General features: G+C 47.2%; 1 protein-coding gene across 3 annotated transcripts in view; it reads left to right on the forward strand.

The window, feature by feature from the left end:
* calb2a (calbindin 2a) overlaps positions 1–20,206 on the forward strand; it is a 322,740-nt gene that overhangs the window by 282,172 nt on the left and 20,362 nt on the right. For 2 of the 3 annotated variants that reach the window (XM_072547589.1, XM_072547590.1), the window contains exons 6-9: positions 8,561–8,638; positions 10,233–10,288; positions 13,061–13,100; positions 19,870–19,887. In XM_072547589.1, the coding sequence (XP_072403690.1) occupies positions 8,561–8,638; positions 10,233–10,288; positions 13,061–13,100; positions 19,870–19,887 (192 nt within the window). The remainder of the gene's footprint in view (positions 1–8,560; positions 8,639–10,232; positions 10,289–13,060; positions 13,101–19,869; positions 19,888–20,206) is intronic. The other variant, XM_072547591.1, reaches the window with a different exon arrangement.

The following is a 20,206-nucleotide window of genomic DNA, read 5'->3' on the forward strand; positions in this document are numbered from 1 at the left end:
GTGCGGGTAAAGTGCTGCTTCACCTGGATACTGGGCCGTTGGATACTGAGGAGGGAGGAGGTAAACAGACAGCTGTTACACTTTCTGTGATTGCAGGGGTGCCGTGGAGCTGTTGGGAGTGGATGAGGGTGCCCCGGAGAGAATGGTCCCTATGGAAGGCCGACAAGGGAGGGGAGGGGAATATGTGTCTGCTGCTGGCATCCTGCTGGTAATGGTGGCTAATGATCCTTTCAATATGGAGGCGGATGGGGTGGAAAGTGAGGGGAGGGGGGGGCCCTATTGTGGAAGGGGAGAGAAGGCGTAAGGGCAGAAGTGCAAGAAATGGGTCAGACATCTCTGAGGGCCCTGTCAAATATGGTGGCGGGGAATCTTCAGTTGAGGAAAAAGGTGGACATTTCTGAGACCCCTCGCCCCACCCTGTGGAATGTGGCATCGTCAGAGCAGATGTGACGGATATGGAGGGACTGGGAGAATAGGATGAGTCCGTACAGGCAGCAGGACATGAGGTTATATAGTAGGGGCACCTGGGTGTTGGTCACCGGACTTGAAATGTTCCTGGTTTTCTCTGTGCAGACCCTGCCAGACCTGCTGTGTTTCTCCAGCATTCTCTGTTCTTGTTTCTAAAACGATGGGTAGTGTTGCCTTATCCTTTCGAGGTTGAAAGGTTGGATGTTGAGGGAGCCTTGTTGAGTCACTGTGTCTTGTCTGTGGTCCACAGTGTTGGTGGTGTAGGCACTGAGTGTTGAAGCTGGTGGTTAAGGGGCCAGTCAAGTGGGCTGCTTTACACTGGATAGGGTCAGGCTCTCTTATAGATTTGTTAATGGGGGTGGGTAGACGACCATTTATTATCCTAATTGCTCTGAGGACAATTGAAAGAGTCATACAGCATAGTCAAACCAGTCCATGCCGACCTGAATCCAAACTAAACAGAGCAATCCCACCTGCCTACTCTTGACCTATATTCCTCCAAACAATTTCTTATTCACCAACTTATCTAATTATCTTTTAAATATTGTAACTGTACCCACATCCACCATGTTCTCTGAAAGTTTATTCCACACATGAACCATTCACTGTGTTAAAAAAAAATTGTCCCCGTGTTTTTTCTAAAATCTTTCTCCTCTCCCCCTAAAAATATGGCCCCTCGTCTTGAAATCCCCTGCCCTAGCTAAAAGATACCTGCCATTCACTTATCTGTCCTCCTCAAGATTTTATAACCTTCTTTCAGGTCACCCTTCAACCCCCTAGGCTCCAATGAAAAAAGTCCCAGCCTGTCTACCCTCTCCGTAAAACTCCAACCCTTCTTTCCTGGCAACATCCTGGTAAATGTGGAGTTTGCACATTCTCCCCGTGTCTGCGTGGGTTTCCTCCCACAGCCCAAAGGTGTGCAGGTTAGGTGAATTGGCCACGCTAAATTGCCCGTAGTGTTAGGTGAGGGGGTAAATGTAGGGGAATGGGTCTGGGTGGGTTGCTCTTCGGAGGGTCGGTGTGGACTTGTTGGGCCGAAGGGCCTGTTTCCACACCATAGGGAATCTAATCTAAATTTCTTCTGAATGCTCGCCAGCTGAATAATATCGAGAATTGAGTTGTGGGTCTGGAACAATATGAAGACCAGATCAGGATGGCAAATTTCCTTCCCAAAAAAAGAGATCATTGAACCAGGTGACAATCAATAATGATTATAGAGTCACCGTTCACTTGCTTTCTGACATTAGATTTTTATTAAATTCAAATTTCAGCATCTGCCAAGGCAGAATTATAACCCAGGTTCCCAGAACCTGGTGGCTCGTTGGTTAGCACTACTGCCTCACAGCACCAAGGATCCTGGTTCAATTCCAGCCTCGGGCGCCTGTCTGCGTGGAGTTTGAATGTTCTCCCCGTGTGTGGGGGGGGGGGCTTCCTCCAGGTGTTCCGGTTTCCCCCCACAATCCAAAGATGTGCAGGTTCGGGTGAATTGCCCACGCTAAATTGCCCATAGCGTTAGGTGTTAGGAGGGGAATGGGTCTTGGTGGGTTACTCTTCGGAGGGTCAGTGTGGGCTTGTTGGGCCGAAGGGCCTGTTTCTACACTGTAGGGAATCTAATCTAGTCTAATCTATAAACCTAAAGTTCAGGATTATTAAGCCACTAAACCACTGCCTCCTCTGATTGCAACAAGCAAATGGAGATTATTCTATCGCGCTCCTGACTCTTGCCTCAGACCGGTGGGTAGGTTTTAGGAAGTTAAGAAGCGAGTTACCTCACACAGCATTCCCCGTGTCTTTTAAGTCACCGTTTTATATCATTGATTCAGCTGACCTTCTGGTCTGTCTTGAATCCCAAGGATGTCGACCGTGGGGGAGTTCAACAGTAATCATGCTGGGAGATTGGTAGACACTCTCTTGTTGAAGTTGATCATCCCCTTGGTACATTTATGGCCCACATGTTATTTGCCACTTATCAACCCAATGCTGACCAGGTTTCAACATCGTGCCGTGTAAATGCAGTCATCCAAGACGCCACGATTTCAACCAGGAATCAATCTGTGGCTAATACTCAGAACACAGGCATAAATTTGTCCATTGTGTTAGCTTCAACACTACAGTTCTCTGTATTAGGGGCCGATAACAAGGATTTTATACTCGGTATTTATGACAGATAAACTGTTGAGACAGGAGGAGAGATGTTAAATTGACTGTGCAGTTTTATTGGTTCCAAGAATCAATGAAGTATTCAGATTGGTAATGGTCTTCCACATTCAGATGAGACAACTCATGACTGAATCTCTCCACTGATTATGTTACAATGTGAGAACAGGACAGAATCTTAAGAGCATTGCAAAGCGAATTAAAGGGGAAGATTTCAGAAAATCTGAGAATTCAGTGACAGCGTTTCTGATTCCCCTTATAATTTTCCTGGGGTTTCTCACAGCAATGCCCAGGACATTGATCATTAATGCCTGGGGCCTGCAGGATGATCAGGAAGAGTGACCAATCCTACTGTCTACATACATTACAGCAATTTTCCAACTATCTGGGAAATCTTAATAGTGTGACTTCAGACACAAGTTCGGCATGACTGTTCTACCCCACTGTGATAAACCACTGCTGAAGCAGGGAACGTAGAAGTGACTTAGTTGGTTGTAACAAAGGCAATGTTAAAACGATTAGGGAAAGCAGTTGGATTAGCTTACTAGCTTCCTTCAGAAAAAAAAGCTGTGGCACAGATTTCCCTCAGTGAACTTTCACTTCAAAATTTGACATTGAGATTGACCGATCCCTCAATTATACCAGAAGCAGTCTTGTGATGGGTAGTTAGGTTTAGTATTATGATGGCTGCAGGAAGCTACACAATGGATCTGTGACTTGCATGTTAATGACTCTCTGACAACACAGAATTGCCCAATTTAGCAACTACTGAGCACTATCTAGATGGTATCCAATTGAGGTACATGAATATATCTCCCCCTTAAGTCATAGAGTCACAGAAACAGACCCTTCAGTCCATGATGACCACATTTCCCAAGCTAAACTAGTCTCACTTACTGTGTTTGCCTCTCAACCTTTCCTATTCATGGACGTGTCCAAGTGTCTTTTTTATATTGCATCTATCACTTACTTAGCAGCTCATCCCACATGTGAAAATGTTACCCCTCAGGTCCCTTTTAAATCTTTCTCTTCTCACCTTAAAAATATGCCCTCTAGTTTTGAACTCCCTACTGGAGGGGAAGAAGCATCAAATATTCAAGGGATAGCTGGAGGGGTGGAGAACGGTAATAACTCCTGTAATAAATTCAGGGTAAATACCTCAGCAATTCAAATGCAAAAATCAACATGCTGCCATTGACTATCTTCAGATAGAACATGGAACATTACAGCGCAGTGCAGGCCCAAACCAATCTGAAGCCCATCTAACCTATACTATTCCATCATCATCTATATGTTTACCCAATGACCATGTAAATGCCCTTAAAGTTGGCGAGTCTACAACTATTGCAGGCAGGGCATTCCACACCCCTACTACTCTCTGAGTAAAGAACCTACCTCTGACATTGGTCCTATATCTATCACCCCTCAATTCAATGCTATGTCCCCTCGTGCTCGCCATCACCATTCTTGGAAAAAGGCTCTCACTGTCCACCCTATCTAATGCTCTGATTATCTTATATGTCTCAATTAAGTCACCTCTCAATCTTCTTCTTTCTAACAAAAACAGCCTCAAGTCCCTCAGCCTTTCCTCATAAGATCTTCCCTCCATACCAGGCAACATCCCAGTAAATCCCCTCTGCACCCTTTCCAAAGCTTTCACATCCTTCCTGTAATGCGGTGACCAGAACTGTACACGATACTCCAAGTGCGGCCGCACCACAGTTTTGTACAGCTGCAGCATGAGATAGACCCCAGGAGCAGCCAGTTTGAGTAGCAACTTCTAGTTAGAGGGACGGACAGGCGGTTCTGTGGACATGGGCGAGACTCTCGGCTGGTTTGTTGCCTCCCGGGTGCTAGGGTCCGAGACGTCTCGGACCGTGTCTTCAGAATCCTTAAGGGGGAGGGTGTGCAGCCAGAAGTCGTGGTACACATTGGCACCAACGACATAGGTAGGAAGAGGGGTGGGGAGGTCATTCAAGAGCTCAAGGAGTTAGGCTGGAAGCTAAAAGCTAGGACAGACAGAGTCGTCATCTCTGGGTTGTTGCCGGTGCCACGTGACAGAGAGGCAAAGAATAGGGAGAGAGTGCAGTTGAACACGTGGCTGCAAGGATGGTGTAGGAGGGAGGGCTTCAGATATTTGGACAATTGGACTGCATTCTGGGGAAGGTGGGACCTGTATAAACAGGACGGGTTGCACCTGAACCAGAAGGGCACCAATATCCTGGGGGGTAGGTTTGCTAGCACTCTTCGGGGGGGTTTAAACTAATTTGGCAGGGGGATGGGATCCGGACTTGTAGTCCAGCAAGTAAGCTAGCTGTGTGTCAGGATGTCCAAGACTGTAGGGAGGCTGTGGAGAAGGTAGCACTGACAGGGACTACTTGCGGACACAGAGATGGGCTCAAGTGCGTATACTTCAATGCAAGGAGTATCAGAAATAAGGTGGGTGAACTTAAGGCGTGGATCGGTACCTGGGACTACGATGTTGTGGCCATCACGGAAACATGGATAGATGAGGGACAGGAATGGCTGTTGGAGGTTCCTGGTTACAGATGTTTCAGTAAGATTAGGGAGGGTGGTAAAAAAGGAGGGGGGGTGGCATTGCTAATTAGAAATGGTATAACGGCTGCAGAAAGGAAGTTTGAGGGGGATCTGCCTCTGGAGGTAGTATGGGCTGAAGTCAGAAATAGGAAAGGTGCAGTCACCTTATTGGGTGTTTATTATAGGCCCCCCAATAGCAGCAGAGATGTGGAGAAACAGATTGGGAAACAGATTTTGGAAAGGTGCAGAAGCCACAGGGTCGTAGTCATGGGCGACTTCAACTTCCCAAATATTGATTGGAAGCTCTTTAGATCAAGTAGATTGGATGGGGCGGTGTTTGTGCAGTGTGTCCAGGAAGCTTTTCTAACGCAGTATGTAGATTGTCCAACCAGAGGGGAGGCCATATTGGATTTGGTACTCGGTAACGAACCGGGACAAGTGGTGGGCTTGTTGGTGGGTGAACATTTTGGTGATGGCGATCACAATTCTGTGACTTTCACCTTGGCTATGGAGAGAGATAGGTGCGCACAACAAGGTAGATTTTACAATTGGGGGAAGGGAAATTACGATGCTGTAAGACAGGATTTGAGGAGCATACGTTGGGAGCAATGGCTGTTAGGGAAGGATGTGGTGGAAATGTGGGACTTTTTCAAGGAGCAGATACGACGTGTCCTTGATATGTATGTACCGATCAGGCAGGGAAGAAATGGTCGTGTGAGGGAGCCTTGGTTGACGAGGGAGGTTGAATGTCTAGTAAAGAGGAAGAAGGAGGCTTACATAAGGTTGAGGAAACAAGGTTCAGACAGAGCAGTGGAGGGATACAGGATAGCCAGAAGGGACCTGAAGAAAGGGATTAGGAGAGCTAAGAGAGGGCATGAAAAATCCCTGGCGGATAGGATCAAGGATAACCCCAAGGCATTCTATGCATATGTGAGAAACCTGAGAATGACGAGAACGAGGGTAGGTCCGATCAAGGACAGTGGTGGGAGACTGTGTATTGAGTCGGAAGAGATAGGAGAGGTCTTGAACAAGTACTTCTCTTCAGTATTTACGAACGAGAGGGACCGTATTGTTGAAGAGGAGAGTGTGAAACGGACTGATAAGCTAGAAGAGATACCTGTTAGGAAGGAAGATGTGTTGGACATTTTGAACAACTTGAGGATAGACAAGTCCCCCGGGCCTGACGGGATATATCCTAGGATTATGTGGGAAGCAAGAGAGGAAATTGCAGTACCGTTGGCAATGATCTTCTCGTCTTCACTGGCAACTGGGGTGGTACCAGGGGACTGGAGAGTAGCGAATGTTGTGCCCCTGTTCAAAAAAGGGAATAGGGATAACCCCGGGAATTACAGGCCAGTTAGTCTTACTTCTGTGGCAGGCAAAGTAATGGAAAGGGTACTGAGGGATAGGATTTACGAGTATCTGGAAAGACACTGCTTGATTAGGGACAGCCAGCACGGATTTGTGAAGGGTAGGTCTTGCCTTACAAGTCTTATTGAATTCTTCGAGGAGGTGACCAAGCATGTGGATGAGGGTAGAGCAGTGGATGTAGTGTACATGGATTTTAGTAAGGCATTTGATAAGGTTCCCCATGGTAGGGTTATGCGGAAAGTCAGGAGGCATGGGATAGAGGGAAACTTGGCCAATTGGATAGAAAACTGGCTAACCGGTAGAAGTCAGAGAGTGGTGGTAGATGGTAAATATTCAGCATGGAGTCCAGTTACAAGTGGAGTTCCGCAGGGATCAGTTCTGGGTCCTCTGCTGTTTGTAATTTTTATTAATGACTTAGAGGAGGGAGTCGAAGGGTGGGTCAGTAAATTTGCAGATGATACAAAGATAGGTGGAGTTGTGGACAGTGAGGAGGGCTGTTGTCGGCTGCAGAGGGACTTAGATAGGATGCAGAGCTGGGCTGAGGAGTGGCAGATGGAGTTCAACCCTGCCAAGTGTGAGGTTGTCCATTTTGGAAGAACAAATAAGAATGCGGAATACAGGGTTAATGGTAGGGTTCTTGGTCAGGTGGAGGAACAGAGGGATCTTGGGGTCTATGTACATAGATCTTTGAAGGTTGCCACTCAGGTGGATAGAGTTTGTAAGAAGGCCTATGGAGTATTATCGTTCATTAGCAGAGGGATTGAATTCAAGAGTCGTGAGGTGATGTTGCAGCTGTACAGGACTTTGGTTAGGCCACATTTGGAGTACTGTGTGCAGTTCTGGTCGCCTCACTTTAGGAAAGATGTGGAAGCTTTGGAGAGGGTGCAGAGAAGATTTACCAGGATGTTGCCTGGAATGGAGAGTAGGTCGTACGAGGATAGGTTGAGAGTTCTCGGCCTTTTCTCGTTGGAACGGCGAAGGATGAGGGGTGACTTGATCGAGGTTTATAAGATGATCAGAGGAATAGATAGAGTAGACAGTCAGAAACTTTTTCCCCGGGTACAACAGAGTGTTACAAGGGGACATAAATTTAAGGTGAAGGGTGGAAGGTATAGGGGAGATGTCAGGGGTGGGTTCTTTACCCAGAGAGTGGTGGGGGCATGGAATGCGCTGCCCGAGGGAGTGGTAGAGTCAGATTCATTGGCGACCTTTAAGCGGCATTTGGATAGGTACATGGATGGGTGCTTAATCTAGGATAGAAGTTCGGCACAACATCGTGGGCCGAAGGGCCTGTTCTGTGCTGTATTGTTCTATGTTCTATGTTCTAAAGTTCCGGTGCTATTGAGGACAGGAGTAACAGAAAGGCAGGCAGAGACCCTCAGATCCCACAGATCAGTAAAACGTCAGGGAGACCCTGTCGTTTTGAGATCAGAACCATCTGTCACACAGGCACAGTGTGCCAGGAATCTGAGTGCCATCAAGCTCATTGACCTGACCCCTGATTGGCACGACAGATCAGTCCGACACAGAGGGTCATTCCAACTGACCCAGTGATTTGGGATCTTTCAGGGAAGGCTGTGAATTGGAAGCACATTTTCCCACCCACCTGAGTTTACATATTTGTTTTAAATGTAAAATCCCATTGGAATTAAAACTAACGTATGACCCCAATCCGGCAAGTTCCCACTGAGCCAGTTTAGCTCCAATGTCTGCTTGCACGACTCTGGGAAATGTCAGCCAGCAACAATAGGGGCTTTGGTTTCGAAATGTGTGATTTTTTTTCACAAATCTGTTGGAAAACTGGAACGATTTGCCTCCCTGAACCGTTGAGGCAGAGGACGAAATGAAACTTTCACGACTCAAATTGAAGGGTTTTGGTTGACCGAGTCGGGGAACCAGAGTAAGTAGGTGGAGTCGAGATCTGACAAGTTCCAGGGGGGGTGATCGGCCTTGTTCCTGTGCTCCACCATGGCCGACGGATCTGATCTGACATACTGAGCCTAACTTGAACTGTTTCTTCCCACAGAGCTTCTTGCTGGATTTGTTAAAGAAAGCAAACAGACACTACGATGATAAGAAGCTACAAGAGTACACTCAGACCATAGTGAGTAAACAGTGATCTCACCTTCAGGAGTGGGAGGGCTCCCTCCTCTTTGTAAAGATGTGGACAGGGAACAGGCTGGCCGTGGTCGGTCCACAGATTGATGCCAACTCAGGAAGCGCAGGGAGCACTTGTGACGATCAACACCAGCATCATGGGAGAGGCGCAGCAATTAATCCCCCTCTCCCTGACCCATCCAGCTTCCCCCCCCCCACCAGTGAATGGCAAAGCTCTCCTTGGCTTCAAAGTTCATGGCTGCTTCACTTCCTGCTTTCACCATCAGACTCAGACCAAGCATTCCCTCGATCACAGAATCCCTGCAGTGCAGAAAGAGGCCATTCGGCCCAGCAAGTCTGCACCAGCTCACCAAATAGCACTCCATCCAGACCCAAGCGCCCACCCTATCCCTGCATTTCCCATGGCTAATCCACACATCCCTGAACACTACGGGCAATTTAGCACAGCCAGTCCACTCAACCTGCACACCTTTGGATTGGGAAGCCGGAGCACCCGGAGGAAACCCACGCAGACACGGGGAGAATGTGCAAACTCCACACAGAGAGTCGCCCAAGGCTGGAATTGAACCCAGGTCCCTGGCACTGTGGGGCAGCAGTGCCATTGTGCCATAGATAAGCAGAGAGGGGAAATGAAAGAGCTGGACCCTTTCCTCATACTTTACCTACTATGCTGTCATTGGTCAGGTCACGGTTTTCCTGTTGAGGAGGCAAGACAAAGGGCAAAATCACAGGCTGCAGGACATTCACTGGCTGAAATCAGTAAGAGATATGGCAATGTAGATCAGGAACAATCACGGTTAGAGACCTCCCAAGATTAGCATCTCAAAGGCTGCAAGGACAGGTGGGAGCCTACTGAGAAAGGTGGAGATTTCCACATCTCTCCTCCATCCGACTCTAACCCACAATTTGCGGGATTCCTCAGTTCTCAAGCCTCCTGCCATTCCTGGACTCACCATTGGCTCCCCAGCCCTCACCCTGGAGGGCAAACCCCAATGAGATTCTACCTGCCCGTTTTCTGTTGTTACTGCGCCTTCACCTCAGCCACAAGCTGGGAAACCTGTGATCGATTGTGAGAGGGGTGGGGACAGCAGGGTGAGCTGGGAAACCTGTGATCGATTGTGAGAGGGATGGGGACAGCTGGGTGAGCTGGGAAACCTGTGATCAATTGTGAGAGGGGTGGGGACAGCAGGGTGAGCTGGGAAACCTGTGATCGATTGTGAGAGGGGTGGGGACAGCAGGGTGAGCTGGGAAATGAGTGATCTATTGTGAGAGGGGTGGGGACAGCTAGGTGAAGTGGGAAATGAGTGATCTATTGTGAGAGGGATGGGGACAGCTCGGTAATGTGTGATTTATTGTGAGAGGGGTGGGGACAGCTGGGTGAGCTGGGCATCTAACTGCGGGTCTTGTTTGTCAGGTAATTTTCAGTGGAACAGTGTCAAAGAGACGGCATCAAGTGACTGTGATGCCCTGTGACAGTGTCCTTGCAGGGAAAGGCACTGGTGATGGGAAGCTTTTACAGGAACAGTGCTACCATGAGGAATCTCCGGGAATCACTGTGTGATTAATACTTTCCTTTTCAGCTGAAAATGTTTGATGCGAACGGAGATGGAAAGTTGGGCCTTTCCGAAATGGCACGGTGAGTTAATCTCCGGGGGAGTAATTGGACTGGAGTGGCCGGGAGGGAATCAGGGAAGGGCAGGAGCTTTTCATCCGCAGACCATCTTGGTATGGAGAAGGCTGGTGACTGCTGAGTGAGTCATGTTGTTGTCTCGAAGTAACATGGTTCTCTGTTCAGGTCACACTCCAGGGCCTGCGCATGTAAAATCAAGGCTCACGTGCCACTGCAGTACCGAGAAAATGTGACACTCTCAGGTGAAATGTTCAACAATAGACTGTTGGGTTAGCATCACATCAATGACCACATTCATGAATGTTGGTGGAATATAATATTTTTCTGTGATGCACGCCAAAGCAGACAATTGTCTGCTTTTAGTACTTGTACAGCGTTACTTCATAGAATCCCTACAGTGTGGAAACAGGCCCTTCGGCCCAACAATTCCACACCGACCCTCCAAACAGTAACCCACCCAGACCCATTCCCCCTACCCTATTACTCTACATTTACCCCTGGCTAACGCACCTAATCTACATATCCCTGAACACCATGGGTAATTTAGCATGGCCAATCCACCCTACTCTGCACATCTTTGTGACTTGTGGGAGGAAACCGGAGCACCTGGAGGAAACCCACGCAGAGATGGGAAGAATGTGCAAACTCCACACAGTCAATCACCCGAGGCTGGAATCGAACCTGGGACCCTGGCACCGTGAGGCAGCAGTGCTAACCACTGAGCCGCTGTATCTTAATGCATTGCTGGCTCCAGTATTAAACACCCTCCTCCAAATAGGGGGAGTTAAAGACTCAAATCCAGGAACAGCTAGATTTTCTCAAGGCAGGAAATATCACACGGGGTTGTGAAAGTGAGACAGGAGTTGCCAGCCTCACAGGTCTAGGCCACTGTCAACACCCGTTGTAGGCCATAGGCTTGGACCTCCAGCCTGTTGGTTGAGGCCTCTCTCACAGCAACCCCACCGCAATCAGCAAGCTCAGTACTATGGACTGAGATTGGCCTAACCTCCGTCATGTGAGACCAGCCAGTAAACAGAGGTGATTCCTGAGTCTAACTCAGAGTCTGACATCCTCTCAGCTTCTTCCCTGCACTTGACAGGGCACTGAGCCCCCTCTGTGTACAAAGCAAACTCTACAGTCTGTCAGGGTTTACCACATCATAAGGAGCAGGACGAGGCAGTTCAGCACCACAGGCCTGTTCCACCATTTAATATAATTGTTGCTGATCTTACTGTGGCCGGGAGAAAGTGAGGACTGCAAATGCTGGAGATCAGAGTCGAGAGTGTGACCATGACCTCACCTCCCATCCCCAAACTATCATCTCCCAGACGATCCACAACCTCACCACCTCTGGGGACCTCCTATCCACAGCCTCCAGCCTCATTGTCTGTGAACCTCACACCGCCAATTCTACTTCCTACCGAAGATTCACAAACCTGACTACCCCAGCTGACCCATTGTCTCAGCCTGCTCCTGTCCCACCGAACTCATCTCTGCCTACCTTGACATCGTCTTGTCCCTCTTAGTCCAGGAATCCCCACCTATGTTTGGGACACCACCCACGCCCTTCACCTCCTTCAAGACTTTTGTTTCCCCAGCCCCCTTAGCCTTATCTTCACCACGGACATCCAGTCCCTGTGCACATCCATCCACCACAATGAAGGCCTCCAAGCCCTCTGTTTCTTCCTCTCACGCTGACCCAACCACAACCGTTCCACTGACACCCCCATCCTTCTGGCTGAACTGGTCCTCACCTTAAACAAATTGTCTTCAAATCCTCCCACTTCCTCCAAACCAAAGGGGTAGCCATGGGCACCCGCATGGGCCCTAGCTGTGCCTGCCTGTTGGTCAGGTACGTGGAACTGTCCATCTTCTGCAGCTACACTGGCACCATTCCTCAGCTTTATCTCCGCTACATTAATGACTGTATCGGCACTACCTCATGCTCCCTCAAGGAGGTTGAATAGTTCATCAACTTCGCCAACATCTTTCACCCTGATCTCAAATTCCCCTGGACCATCTCGGAATCTCCTTCCTTTTCCTGGACCTCTCCGTCTCCATCTCTAGCAACCGACTAACCACAGACATCTACTACAAACCCAGCAACTCCCACAGCTACCTGGACTACACCTCCTCCCACCCTGCCTCCTGTAAAAATGCCATCCCTTCTTCCCAACTCCTCCGCCTCTGCCACATCTGTTTCCAGTAAAATCTCTCATTGGGCAGAAAAAAAGAGAACCCATCTGTAGTGTACTGCAAATATTTATCCTTCCAGCAGCATTACCAGACCGGTTATCTGGTAAGTATTCACATTGCTATTTATGGGAACTAGCTGTGTTCAAAATGGCTGCCGTATTTTCCACATCGTAACAGCAACTTTATTTCTATTCATACTTCATTGATACTAAAGCACTTTGGGATACCTGATGCTATATAAAGTCATAGAGATGTACAGCATAGAAACAGACCCTTCGGTCCAACCCGTCCATGCCGACCAGCTATCCCAACCCAATCTAGTCCCACCAGCCAGCACCCGGCCCATATCCCTCCAAACCCTTCCTGAGTCCAGAACTAGAGGGCATAGGTTTAGGGTGAGAGGGGAAAGATATAAAAGAGACCAATGGGGCACACAGAGGGCGGTGCGTGTATGGAATGAGCTGAAATGCATGCTTTCATTCTTTTAAATTTGAAAATGTATTTATTTAATATGGAGAAAGTGATTGGGTCGCTGTTGAACTTCCATAACACTTTGTTTTTTTTTTCCTTAACTTTCTTTAGTTTATTACCTGTTCAGGAAAACTTTTTGCTGAGGTTTCAGGTAAGTGTGTTTGCGCTGTTCTCTCCCGTTTCATGCTGGCTTGGCGTATTGTTCCAAGGATGCTGGTTACCACCTGGTACTTCAGCCAAGTGCCCAATCTTAATGTGTGAGCCTGCACCCTAATTGCCTGTTTGACATTTGGAGGGCATCGCTGACCCTATTGACCTTCCCAGGGTCCAATGCACGTGCATGTTTCAACATTAGATGGTGCTCAGGAGCAGCAATGCCTGCTGATTTCTATCTTCTCCAGCCCAACGGTATCTCTACTAAACTCAAATCCGAGATGTCATTTCTTAGCTTACTTCTTGGGGATTTGTACAATTCGGCTGAAACAACACGCTGTATTTCTTCAAAGAGCATTACAAGGTGATCTCCCGATTCCCTGAAATGGGCAAAAATTGGTCATATCTCCTGCCCCATCACAGTGCCCGAAGTCCTTGTGTACTGTTGCTATGAAATGCTCACACAACTTGAAAGAATATATTTGAAACAATTTGAAAGAAGACTATTCAAGCTCATTCTGTACAAGGCTCTTGAACTCGTCAGGTTTGGTGTACCACTCCCAGTAACTCCTACTCAAAGTCCTATCCACACCAGCACCAAGGCTACCCTGGTCCAGTAGACTAGCTTTGTGACTGTGATTATGATATCTTGTCTTCGGACCTTGACATAACAGAGATGTTAACCATTCAGTTACCTTCTCTTATAGCCTGCCTTTGTATTTCCTTCATACTTTATGATAAATATGTCCAAAGTTCGCTGGTACGTCTCCCGGAATAAATTCCTCTTCTGTACCAAACATCCATCCCTCGGTTCCCTCTCATTCCTCACCTTCATTCAATGTCTCAGCACAGCTCAGTTTCCAAAGGTACCCAGCTGTACTCTTACCTCCATTTTGTCTGAGCTGTCTGGTCATCTGTTTAAAATCAAATCATGGATCATCCAGAATCTCCTCCAGCTTAATACTGGTAAGATGGAAGCCATCCTGTTTGGATTCCGCCATTTCAGTCTGCCTCCTAGCCATCGTCTCACCTCAGCTTCTCGCTGAGGGTGAAGCTATCAGGGAGTAACTTTGGTGTTGTGTTTGTTACTGAGCTTCAAAGTCCATATTCTACTTGCACCTCCATGGCATCGCCTACCTTCAGCCAAGCCATGCTTTTGTTTCCTCTGTGCTCAGCTTCTTCACTTGACTTCCACAATTGCAACCCGACCACCTGAATCCTGTCATGTCTCATACGTTGAACATCCCTGCTGTCCTGAGTGGATTTCAATGACTTTGTCTTTATTTCTACATCCTTCCTTATGTCCTCAGTGCACCCCCCCCCCACCCCACCCCACCCCAGTGCTGTATCCCAATCATAGGCTTCACTTGGCTAGTCAACCCTTCTACTTCACCTTCACTCATCACACCTCTGCATCTCTGTCAAACCTTTTGCAACCCATTCTTCCAAGTCACTGTTCAGGATCAGTACCACTTGGTGATGCTTTGGTATGCTAAAGAAACCAATCCAGTTGGTTAGTTGTTCGTGTCCATCAGTGGAAGCAGACTGTTTAACACTGTATGTCGTCTCTTGTCTGTTCAATGTCTCTGCTACATTCAATATTTTTAACCAGTTTTCTTTGTTTTACGTTCATCCAGAAAAGAATATCAGTGCTGGAAATTGAAATTCTCCACATTGCAGCATGGGATAATGCAGACTAAAGCTCTCCACCAGCTGCCCACCAATGGACCCTAGTCCTACACTCAGAACAGGTTCTCCTAATGGGACCAACATTACACATCCAGTTCTTACCAACCAATGCCTTTCAAACTGGCAATCAAACCCATATCCCAGCAGTTTTATCTTGTGGATTTTGGAACATGTTGTAGTTACTCTAAGTTCACCTCCCGTAGAATACTCCCATCACATTAGTTTGAGCTGCATTTAATCCAGGTCAAATAGGCGCTAGACCAGTCTCTAGTCTCTGAGTCCAAACTGTTGCTTTCCAAAGTTCCCTTGATTCAAGAGCTATTCCATCAGACTGGAAAATTGAATGAGTCTCTCCATTAATTAAGAAGGTGATCAAAGGAAATGAGGGAATTCTAAAGCTGTTAGCCTAACGTCTGCTGCACAGACTTGTCAGAACCAGTACTTGAGGACTAAATGACCAAACACCTTAAAATGTTTCCAAAGAGAGAGAGAGAATCGGTGTGGATTTGTGAAGGGTAGGTTGTGCCTGACAAATCTATTTGAATTCGTTAAAGAGGTAACTAAAGATGTTGTTAAACTTCAAGAGGGTGCAGAAAGGATTAACAAGGATGTTTCCGGGGTTGGAAGACTTGAGCTACAGCGAGGGCCTAAATAGGCTGGGGCTGTTTCCCTGGAGCATTGGACGTTGAGAGGTGACCCAGAGGTTTATAAAATCATGGATAGCGTGAATAGACAAGGTCTTTTTTCCCAGGTTAGGGGAGTCTAAAACTAGAACGCAATAGGTTTAAGGTGAGAGAAGAAAGATTTAAAAAGGACCGAAGTGCCACCTTTTTCACTCAGAGGGTGGTGCGTGTGTGGAATGAGCTGCCAGAGGAACTGGTGGAGGCTGGTACAATTACAACATTTAAAAGGCATCTGGATGCATACAAAAGTAGGAAGGATTTAGAGGAATATGGGCCAAATGCTGGCAATTTAGGTAAATTTAGGATACCTGCTTGGCATGGTTGAATTGGACCGAAGAGTCCATTTCCATGCTGTACAACTCTATGATTCTATGGCTCTAAAGCAGTAGTTAGGAAAATTCCCGTGGATGTTACACAGATGAACTTCCGGAAAGTATTTGAGTTCCGTGTAAGAGATCGCTAACCAAAGTTGAAAGTCATGGAATTAAAGACAAACTGTGTTGATCTGGCTCAGAAATGAGCTGAGTAGAGGGAGCATACGTAACAACAGTGGGCAGGTATTCCGATTGGAAAAATAAAAAGCATAATTCAGTGGATGCTGGAAATCTGAAAGAAGCATAGAAAATGCTAGAGAAGCTCAGCAAGTCTGGCAGCATCTGTCGAGAAAGAAATAGAGTTAATGTTTTAAGTCCGATATGACCCTTCATCAGAAGTGTCTACTTTCTGTTTATATTAGTCCAATTGGAAGGATGTCCCTGGCTGTGATCCATATGATCTGTGTCGGGTCTGCATTATTCACTGCATTTATTATGAACTTGGATGATGGGATATAAAAGCCAATTTGCCAATGACACTAAAATTATTATTGTAATGGGCAAAGCCGTTACAAGTATTGGCTGTTTTCGATTCCCTACAGTGTGGAAACAGGCCCTTTGGCCCAAAAAGTCCACACAACCCTCCAAAGAGTAACCCACCCAGACCCATTTCCCTCTGACTAACATACCTAACACTATGGACAATTTAGCATGGCCAATTCACCTGACCTGCGCATCTTTGGACTCTGAGAGGAAACCAGAACACCCAGAGGAAACCCACGCAGACACGGGGAGAACGTGCAAACCCCACACAGACAGTCACCCAAGTCTGGGATCGAACCTGGGACCCTGGTGCTGTGAGGCAGCAGTGCTAACCGTGCTGCCCGTTGTGAGATCATGCACTTTGGATCATAAAGAGGTTGATTTAGGGCACTTCCTAAATGGTGAAACGTTAGAAACAGAGGAGATCGATAACAACTGTGGTGGGCTAGTATGACCTAGGTTCACAGATCAATACAATTTCACAGAGAGGTTTAGAAAATATTCAAAAAAGGCGAATGGGCATGCCAGGCTATTTACAATAAGACTAGAAATGAAAGGGGTGGAAGTCCCATTCAGCATATTTCCATTACACCTGGAATATTGTTAACAATTCTGGGCACTACATCTTAGGAAGGGATTACTGGACTTGGGAGTTCCAGATCCACAGGAACGATGTTTGGGCTGGACAAGGATTCACATACGCAGCACAGAATGGCTTGGTAGCAAATCAGCAGTCAGTTCTTCACATGCAATCCTTCCTCCTGAACTTCACAGGATGATAATTCAAACTCTTGTTTCACCGTCTCTTTTCCTAGGAGTTGAAATTCAAAACCTTGGCAATACTTCCCAAGTTCAAGATAAAGTAAAAACTACAGTGGTGAAAAATGGGCTGCAATTCATAGAATCCCTACAGTGTGAAAGTAGGCCATTCAGTCCATCAAATCCACACTAACCCTCTGAAGAGTATCCCAGCCAGGTGCACCCCATGCTGTAACCCTGCATTTCCCCCAGCTAACCCACTAGCCTATACATCCCTAGACAGGGTGGGCAATTTAGCAAGGCCAATTCACCTGACCTGCACATTGAGTCATAGAGATGTACAGAACAAAAACTTGTCCATACCGACCAGATATCCTAACCTAATCTAGTCCCATTTTCCAGCACTTGGCCCACATCTCTCTAAACCCTTTCTATTCATATCCCCCTCCAAATGCCTCTTAAATGTTGCAATTGTACCAGCCTCCACCACTTCCTCTGGCAGCTCATCCCATACACGTACCATCCTCTGCGTGAAAAAGTTACCCCTTGGGTCCCTTTTATACCTGTCACCCTAAACCTATGCCCCTCTAGTTCTGGATTCCCCCACTCCAGGGAAGAGACTTTGTCTGTTTACCCTATCCATGCCCCATCTTTGGACCGTAGGAAGAAACTAGAGCACTTGGAAGAATGTGCAAACTCTGGTGCCATGAGACAGCAGTGCTTACCACTGAACCACTATGGTGCCCCAGTTCATTACAAGCAAGTTTTGTGCTGCTGGTGGTAATCAATCTCTTCCGCCTAGGAACCCTCCAACCACAAGGGATGAACTCAGATTTCTCCAGTTTCCTCATTTCCTCTCCCCCCACCTTGTCTCAGTCAAATCCCTCGAACTCAGCACCGCCTTCCTAACCTGCAATCTTCTTCCTGACCTCTCCGCCCCCAACCCCTCTCCGGCCTATCACCCTCACCTTGACCTCCTTCCACCTATCGCATTTCCAATGCCCCTCCCCCAAGTCCCTCCTCCCTACCTTTTATCTTAGCCTTCTGGACACACTCTCCTCATTCCTGAAGAAGGGCTTATGCCCGAAACGTCGATTCTCCTGTTCCTTGGATGCTGCCTGACCTGCTGCGCTTTTCCAGCAACACATTTTCAGCTCTGATCTCCAGCATCTGCAGTTCTCACTTTTTCCTCGGTAATCAATTTCATCCCTGTTTTCCTGTCCGGATTAAATTTTACAGAGATTACACAAATTTAGGTGGTATTCCCCGCTAGTTGGAAAGTTAGAGGTCAGTCTGGTTCAAGAAACAGTGCAAGGCAGATACAAAACAAGTCTAATTCTTCTGGTTATGGAGTTGAGGAATAGAGAGTGTAGTCTAAAAATTGTTGCCAGGCCATTCTGAGAAACTCTGTTCATCAAATGACATTTGATGTTTGTGAATTTAAGTCGAAGATTCACACTTTGCTGTCAACGAAAGTGAGGGGTAAGAGCAGTTACATGGAATTATAGATCTCAAATCAGTCACTGAATGGTGATGGCACATACTCAAGAGGCTAGATAGCCCACTGTGTTCCTAAATTAACCTGGGCTCACTGGAGTTATCGGGAGTCATTCAAAAAATAATTCAAGAATAGCTACAGCGAGTGAGTAGGACCTAGCGTCAGTCACCGGTCTCTCAGCTTTAGGGCCAGATTACAAATGCAACCCAAACAGATGGAACTACAGGCTCCTCTTCTGTCACTGAGAAGAAGTGAGCGCTGCAGAGTCCAAGTTGAAGAGTGTGGTGCTGGAAAAGCACAGCCGTTCAGGCTGCACCCGAGGGGCAGGAGAAGCAACATTTCGAGCATAAGCTCTTCATCAGCTAGGAGAGGGTGTCCCGAGGGGGCTGAGAGATAAACCTGTCCATCATCCTTCCCACCTATCCGCTCTGCCCTCCTCTCTGACCTATCACCTTCACTCCCACCTCTGTCCACTGATTGCGTTCCCAGTTACCTTCCCCACCCCCTCCCCCTTTTATCTCTCAGCCCCCTTGGGCCACAAGCCTCATTCCTGATGAAGGGCTTATGCTCGAAACGTCGACTGTCCTGCTCCTCGGATGCTGCCTGACCTGCTGTGCTTTTCCAGCACCACACTCTCCTCTGTCTGCAAGCAATCTTAGAATCACGAGTGTGGAAGCAGACCATTCAGCCCTTCATAGATACACTGACCCTGCCAAGAGCATCCCTCCCAGACCCATGCCCTCACCCTGTCCTGTAACCCTGCATTTCCCATGGCCAAGTCCACCCAAACTTGCACATCATTGGACAGTGGGAGCAGACACAGGGAGAACGTGTAAACCCCAGACAGACACTCGCCCGAGGGTGGAATTGAACCCGGGTCCTTGGCGCTGTGAGGCAGCAGTGCTTACCTTTGAGCCATTGTACCACCCTAAAGAGATAACATGAAATTAATTTATTAGCCCCAGTACCATTTCCAGGCAACCTGACTCAAAGGCCACATGATAACCGATGAAGCAAATGGGAAAATCCCATTGCGGTGCTTTAAGCTTGTTGGGGGCTGGTACAGAGCTTTCATCTGCATCCATATCTGACCAGGAATGCCTATTGCTGGTCAAGTTAAAAAAGTGTTTCATTCTCCAGCACAAACCCGTGCATTTTGGTAAATACCAAACAGCAATTACAATTAAAAAATAGCTGTTTCCAGCAAGAAAGAGGGAGCTTTTTGCAGGTAAAGCTCAGTCTTAAATGCGAAAGATTGATGACATTCTATTTTACTCTCAGGATTGCATAGGACCGAAGGTAAGTGTCAGTGTTAAGGTGATTTTAATTTCACTTTATAACATTCCACCATTTAATAACAGACGTTTCCTCAGTGTTACAGTGTTCATGTGTAGCTAGTTTGTCATTGTCTGTGTTTCACTGTATGTTCCTGTTTAAGTATGCTCAGAGAAAGAAAATGATTGACTTTTTACTAAATGGTAAAGCCATTTCTTCAGCTGAAATAAAAGCAAAATTGTGCAGGTACAGTAAATTTGAACTCGAAACAGAAAGCACTGGAAGTATTCAGTGGGTCTGACAGCACTGGTGGAGATGGCGACAGGGTTAGCACTTCCAGGAC

This window comes from Chiloscyllium punctatum, chromosome 26, assembly GCF_047496795.1.
Source record: "Chiloscyllium punctatum isolate Juve2018m chromosome 26, sChiPun1.3, whole genome shotgun sequence".
NCBI lineage: Eukaryota > Metazoa > Chordata > Chondrichthyes > Orectolobiformes > Hemiscylliidae > Chiloscyllium > Chiloscyllium punctatum.